At 43.1% G+C, this 7,411-nt stretch overlaps 1 protein-coding gene across 2 annotated transcripts in view; it reads left to right on the top strand.

The window, feature by feature from the left end:
* GPLD1 (glycosylphosphatidylinositol specific phospholipase D1) overlaps positions 1-7,411 on the top strand; it is a 56,457-nt gene that overhangs the window by 3,311 nt on the left and 45,735 nt on the right. The window contains exons 2-4 of one of the 2 annotated variants that reach the window (XM_044259946.1): positions 884-1,190; positions 1,593-1,675; positions 5,287-5,342. In XM_044259946.1, coding sequence (XP_044115881.1) covers positions 1,168-1,190; positions 1,593-1,675; positions 5,287-5,342 — 162 coding nt within the window. In that variant the 5' untranslated portion in view covers positions 884-1,167. Of the gene's footprint in view, positions 1-883; positions 1,191-1,482; positions 1,676-5,286; positions 5,343-7,411 lie in introns of those variants that run through there. The other variant, XM_044259955.1, reaches the window with a different exon arrangement.

Below are 7,411 nucleotides of genomic sequence, written 5' to 3'. Positions count from 1 at the left end.
CAAAAGGGCCCATAGTACTTCTGGAGGCACACAAAACTGTTGCATTCCTTTTAAAAATCAGGGGGGAAAAAAGAACTTTTAGGCCAACAGAGATGTATATTCTGACTTATTTTCAGGAAAGGGACCACAAAAGCAAAAGTGCCTAAGTCCTAGGAAAGTCATGACATTGGCCTCCCCTTCTCTCTGACGGCCTTGTGCCCTGTGAGCCCCCTTTCAGAGTGGGAACACCCCCCCCCGGTTCCTGTCTTGCTCAAGGCTCCAATGCCTCCCAGAGCCTGGCTGGGTGTGATGGCTCAGTGGGGCCTATGAGGACAAGACCATTGGCTTTTGGGACCTTTCTTCTTCACCCAGCCTTGACCTGGGCACTTCCACCTCTACTCCCAACCTTCTCCATCTGCTCCGCCGTAAGGGGGAGATTAGACCCATGTATATAAAACACCCTGTTAGCCAAAGTTCATGGCCTCTGGCCTAAAACAGTCAGGAGCAGCTGGGCCCAGTGCCCTCAGGATTGGAGAGAGCCATGGGCTTCTTTTCTTTGGGGCTTACAAGTGGCCAAGCTAAGGTTACGGAACAAACTTGGCAGACACCTAAGGTCCCAAATCATCCTGTCTTCTCCTATTCTTCTCTTCCATTTGCTCACCTGAGCATGAGTATGGTTTCCTCCCACTCTTTCAGGATCTCCTTTCTTGCCTTTCACATGTAATATGTATAATTGGAGCTGTAAGATCACCATCATTTCATGAAGAGCTTCTCCGAATTTTTCCCATGGATTAAGTGCTGCTGCAGACCAGATCCTTCTTGACGGTTATATTCTGAGACTAGCATTTTCTGAATCCTTGTTTCTTGGTCTTAAATCTGTCCCGTGTCTCCCACCCTGCCACAGAATCAGCGTCTTTGCTTGGGAAGCCGGAATCTGAGCGTGCAGCAAGCTCGAGATAAGGGCCGTAAGAACAGCCAGAAGCGAGAGACCAGAAGGCTTGCTCTTGCGTAATCCTGTGCAGGTGTTGGTATCTGTTGCCCAATCCGGAACGAGAAGCCGGCGCCAGCTGATCATCATAAAAGCTCTCCCAGCGACTGTGGCTTCGGAGGCCAGGGACGCCGGGCCCCCTGATCCACGTGTGCGAAAGATGCCCGAGGGATCTGCCCTCTGAGCTGAGGTGGCCCAGCATGCGGACCCTCCGTCTAGGCAGGTGAGTTTCTCTGTCTGTCTCTCTTTCTTTTTTGAAGAAAGCAAAGCACGCTTACAGACAAGTTTGCTAGGGTGACCATACTCCTTTCATGTTAACAAGAAATCTGGAGGACACCTGGGTCAGAAAGTAGCCATGCCCCCTGCTCAGGACATTCACATTTCGGCTGATGGCTTTTTCCCCTCTCCCAGGTGGAGTTTGTTTGCTGTTCTGGTGAAGTTAAACAGTAGTTAAACAGTTGACTGGGAAGTGTTATTATTTTGAAATGAGGCTTGGTTTCCCATGTCTGTGACCTGCTTAGAGGGAAGCAGTGGATCTGGGCCCGGGTTTCAGGCCAGTTGCCACAGCTCTGAGCACTTTGTGTCCCCGAGGAGCAGCGAGTAACGAGGGCATGTCTGTTCGCAGGGTCTGGCTTGGCCTGCTGATCGCGCTGGGCTCCCTCTGCCCAGCAGGCTCGCCCTGCGGCATCTCCACGCACATCGAGATAGGTGAGTGCCTGCACCTGGCCGTGGGATGCGGGATGCTAAGTCTGTCAGGGGGCGTTCAGGGAGAGATGTGGAGTCCGTGCCACGGATTGGTAACGAGCTTCCAGGACTGCAGTGAGCCGGGACTGGAGGCGGGTGGGTTCCATGTAGAGGCGGGCAGGAGGCTCGGGAACAATGCCTGGTTGATGATCCGGTCCCAGGCTGTTCCTCCGGGTGGGCAAACAGGAGGAGCTGGAGGAACTCGCGGCCGCCGTGCAGCAGGACGATAGCATGGGAGAGGAGGAAGATGGGTGGAACTCGCTAGGACTAAGGAGTGTGTTTTTGTTGTTTTATATTTCCAAGTATGCATACAGGGCCACTTGTGGCCACGGGAGTGGGTCCCCTGAGTCAAGTTTTTGGCTTCAGGGAGGGCAAGGAAGCGAGGGAGTCTGACCACTGGCATTAGAGGGGCCCGGGGTGATGACAGGAGCTGGGGAGGACAGGTTCGGGGCTGAAGGCCAAGTAGCAGATACAGGCACATGGTGGATTTGGTTCTTGAAGTGTATTTGTAATATATATATATTATATGTATAGTTTTTAAAATATTTTATTTATTTATTTGACAGAGAGAAATCACAAGTACGCAGAGCAGCAGGCGGGGGTGGGGGGCGGGAGGGAAGCAGGCTCCCTGATGAGCAGAGAGCCCGATGCAGGGCTCGATCCCAGGACCCTGGGATCATGGCCTGAGCTGAAGGCAGAGGCATTAACCACACAGGTGCCTCTGTAATACATGTATATATTTTAAAAGATTTTATTTATTTGACAGAGACACACTGAGGGGGAAACACAAACAGGGGGAGTAAGAGGAGAAGCAGGCGCCCCACTGAGCAGGGAGCCCGACATGGGGCTCGATCCCAGGGCCCTGGCATCATGACCTGCACCAAAGGCAGGGACTTAATTGACTGGGCCACCCAGGCACCCCTATTTGTAATTTTTTTAACTCATGGAAAATGTAAGCCCATTTGTAATGCCATTAGAAACGCATATATTCTATAACAGTTTTCAGATTGATTTCAACTATATCTGATGTCTGGGTTTTCTTTTAGATAAAAACAAGAATATTTTATAGTTAGGCCCCCTGGCCAGAAGGTACCAGTCAGAACAAGATTATAAGTAAGGTGTGTAAACTTCCCAGTACCAAATAGACCAAGGTATTTATTGAGTTCTGGTGGGCAAGAACCTATGATCCCAGAATTTTGCCTCCTGAAAGGGCCCGAGAGGTCACTGAGCCCCGTCCCTGTACTTCACATACAAGGAAATCGATCTGGAGAGACTCCCAGCTCCCTCGTTCGAGGGCTGGCCTAGGATTACAGCTCCTGAGGGCCAGGCCGGTGCTCTTTCCAAACACATTTATTGCTAAGAGGTAGTCAGGAAGCAATAGAAAGGAGAATTAGACGCAGCTTCTAATACCAGCTCTGCTGTGCACTAAGTACGTGACTCAGAGCAGTTCATTTTCTGTGTGTTCCTCTTCTGTAAAGCAGCCAAACATCTCCGTGAATTTGAAAGTTTTGTCCAAGCGTGGGTTCTTTGAGATTGAAATTGCTAAAACTAAAAGTGGGCTGAGAACAAGTATAAATGAAAATAGTCAAGAATAAGTATAAATGGAAAGTTTTTAATCTTTGGAATTTTTAAATAAGATTTTATTTATTTACTTGACAGGTCACAAGTAGGCAGAGAGGCAGGTAGAGAGAGAGAGAGAGGAGGAAGCAGGCTCCCTGCTGAGCAGAGAGCCTCATGAGGGGCTTGATCCCAGGACCCCAAGGCCACAACCTGAGCCGAAGGCAGAGGCTTAGCCCTCTGAGCCACCCAGGTGCCCCAATCTTGAGAATTTAAACATAGATGAAATATGAAATCTTTTTTTTAAAGATTTTATTTATTTATTTGACAGACAGAGATCACAAGTAGGCAGAGAGTCAGGCAGAGAGAGAGGAGGAAGCAGGCTCCCTGCTGAGCAGAGGGCCCAACTCGGGGCTTGATCCCAGGACCCTAGGATCATGACCTGAGCCGAAGGCAGAGGCCTTAACCCACTGAGCCACACAGGCACCCCTGAAATAATGAAATCTTAATGAAATCATATAACTGCTTGCCTTTTTTCAGTAGGTGCCAAAGAGCCTAATAGATTATGCTGAATATATGTTTCGTATATATTAATCTATTAATACAATATTAAACATAGTAGTATATTATATATAAATATCTATTAAACATGTTTATAAGATTTATTAAATGCAAACATTATCAATCTATATATTATGAATATATAAATATCAACACATTACCATTGACTATAACACATTACCATTCAATATATATTAAATATATTAAAATGTAAAAATATTTAATAAAAATATATAACAAATATATGAATGTATCTATTAAATATAAATATAAAATTAAATATATACATTATATTACCTATTCTATATATGATATGAATATATAAATATTAATATATTATCAATATATTAAATATATTAACATAAAACTTTGTTTATGTGAACATAAAAAGACCATTCGTAACCAGCACAGATTTTGAGGAGTCATATGTGAGAGACAAAACTGCAACATCTGCCAGTTATTTAGAGGATTTTGTAAATTTCTTGGTTCACACGGTCACTCCTTACATAAAGCCTGTCGGGAGGCGGACGGTTCTGTGAGTTAGTTGGGATGTCGTGCGGTGGTTTGCAGCTGGAAATCCCCCAGTCCTGTGTGCAGGTTACTGGTGTGGGCTGGGAGCCTGTGGCTTCTCGTGTCATGCTTAGAGGAGTGGCTCTGTTTTTGTATGACTTACAAAGCTGGATGAGATTCACAACAGGAGTAAGGTGTCCCCTTCGAATGTGCCTTCACAAGGCATGTTTGTCTTAGAGATTCTAGGAAGATTCGGGGTGTGTGTGTCTGAGTGTTGGTGTGTGGGTGGAGCAGGCGACCTGGGATGATTTTTTTTTTTTTTGGTCCATCTACTGTGGCCCAACGGATGATAAAACATTTGAGAGTAATTGACTCGTCCGTGGTTTTGGCCGTGTGTCCTATTTCCTGCTGAGGGTCCTTTATCTCAGTGGGTTGTTGAGGCAAAATAAAATGAAGACACCGGCTGTTTCCTGAGCTCCTACCGTGTGTCAGCTACTGAGCTCATCACCTCACATGTATTTTGTGTGACCTTCTCAGCATACCTGTAAGGTGGGAATTATTGACTTACTTTTACCTGGGAGGGAACTGAGCCCTAGCTTTAGCAGGGCGTTGGTGCCAGATAAGCAGAAGCTTCAAATCACCGTACAAACTTGATTTATGTTTTAGCAATATAAATGTCATCTGAATCTTATCATGCCTAACGAAAGTGACTAGTGAGACACAATTTTCAGCGTAACAAAATTATTTTCCTTTTACTTTATTTTTTTAAAAAGATTTTTATTGATTTATTAGAGCACGAGCTGGGGGAGAAGCAGAGGCAGGGGGAGAAGCAGACTCCGTGCTGAGCAGACTGCACCACCCATACACCCCCATTTTCTTTTAAAATATCTTGAATAAGTTCTGTCTCAGCTACAGTTGAATTTAATTGATTTACTTATTTCTCTCAGGACACAGAGCTCTGGAATTTCTCCACCTTCAGGATGGGAGAGTTAACTACAAAGAGGTAGGAAGTTTTAATTTTTTTCCTCATTCCTTGTGCATTAACTCTCTCCCATTGGTGCCAAAATAAAGGTCCTAACAGATACTTAGCAATAATTTTAGAAGTCAATTTTTTTCTTCATAAAACATTGATCTTTAGGGTTTTAAAAGGTGTATGTCGCATCCAGTACTACTTGAACATACAAAAATATATATAATATATATACATATAATACATATACTTGGATATACATTATATATATTTCAATTATATAATATATATAGAGTTTATACTTGAACATACATACTATATGTTATATAATTAAAATATTTTAATACTATTATATATTTATTTTTGTATGTATAACATGTATAACTTATATGTAATTATATACATTATATATAACTTAAATAGTATCACTGGAATATTTTAATGATGAATCAAGATTTGAAGAATTGAGAGAGAACTTTTTAAAAATGGTACATCTTTTTGCTTTTACAAAGAGAGGTCATGCCTGAGATAAATTATTTTTCACCTTTTGACGTAATCCTATAAAAATTGCATCAGCACAAGGAGCAGGGAATGTTTATTCAGAAGTCTGCTTTGAGATGCTGGTCTGTGTCTCCTCCCACTGTATTCTTGGTAAGACTATTTGATGGCTTTCCTATACTTATCCTCAACTTGGTTCTGTTTTGACGCTATACACTCTGGTTCTAGGCTAAATAGTGCTTTGTGCAAAGATGATCCTTAATATTTATATTTGATAATAGAGATTAATATTCCCTGGTGACATCAGAATTGAATCAAACTATTACCAGTAAGTCTCGTAATTCAGTATGGAAAGCAGGATGGCGAGATATCTGAAATCTGTCATATTGTCAAACCACTTTTAGACATTAGTTTCAGCTTTCTTACTTGGCAATTGAATAGTGTTTGATTATCTTCATTGACCCTGGTGGAAGGTAGCTAGGGATGAGGAGAGAAGCAAGAACCTGCTGAATTCATCATGTGAACAATCAGTTGTGAGTGTGTGCAGAGCAATTTTCTCGTAGAGATACACTTGTATCATTAACTTAATTTGAAACGTGTGAGCTGGACACCTATCCTTCCCCTCCGTATCGGGTCCTGATGCAGATACTGATGTCATCATTGGAAATGACTACGTACCCTGAGTGTTTACACTCCACCTTCAGTTTCTGAGGGTCGCGCTGCCTCACCTCTTATGATACATCCGATGCCTTTTCATGATGCAGTTTCTATCTCTGTATGTGGGACTTGTTGTAGTGTCTCTTTCTCCCCATTCGCACCTGCTCTTCGGGGACTTCCGGACTCACTGGGGTCTGAATTTTGTTGGTTCTGGAATTATCTTTTGTTAATATATCCAGAGTTGACTGCTCTTTGAAGCCTTTGACTTCTACAAAGAGAATAATGCGTAAAACTGAGAAAATCAGAACTGTCAGAAGCAAGCTCACCTCGTATTGGTGGTCATTATTGCCCTGATACTTTTTTCCTATCCTTTTCTTATTTAGTCTTCAAGTGTAGTTGACAGATACTGCTATATTGCATATGTACAACACAGTAACTCAACACTTCTGCACATAGCTGTGTGCTCACCACTGAGAAGTGTGGTTGCCACCTGTCACCATGTGTTATCACAGTGTAATTCATGGTGTCTCCTGTGCTGTACTTTTTGTTTCCATGACTTATAACTGGAAGCTTGTACCTTAAATTCCTTCGCCTGTTTTGCTGATCCCTTCCCTACCCTCCACCTTCCCTCTGGTAACCAGCAGTTGCTTCTCTGTATTTAAAAGTCTGTTTGTTCATGTATTTCTTAGATTCCACATGCACATGAATTCATACGGTATTTGTCTTTCTGGGACTTACTTCATTTAGCATAATAACCTCCAGGTCCATCCGTGTTGTCACAAATGGCAAGATTTTATTCTATTTTATACTTGAGTAGTAGTCCTCGTGTGTGTGTGTGTGTGTGTGTGTGTGTAATCACATCTCCTCTCTCCATTCACATATGTATGGATACCTGGATTGTTTCTATAGTTTGATTATAAAATCAGGTGCATGTATCTTTCTTAATT

Source organism: Neovison vison, chromosome 1 (genome assembly GCF_020171115.1).
Source record: "Neovison vison isolate M4711 chromosome 1, ASM_NN_V1, whole genome shotgun sequence".
In the NCBI taxonomy this organism is placed as follows: domain Eukaryota; kingdom Metazoa; phylum Chordata; class Mammalia; order Carnivora; family Mustelidae; genus Neogale; species Neogale vison.
The sequence above is the reverse complement of the archived record's forward strand: the minus strand, read 5'-3'. Positions and strand labels throughout refer to the sequence as shown.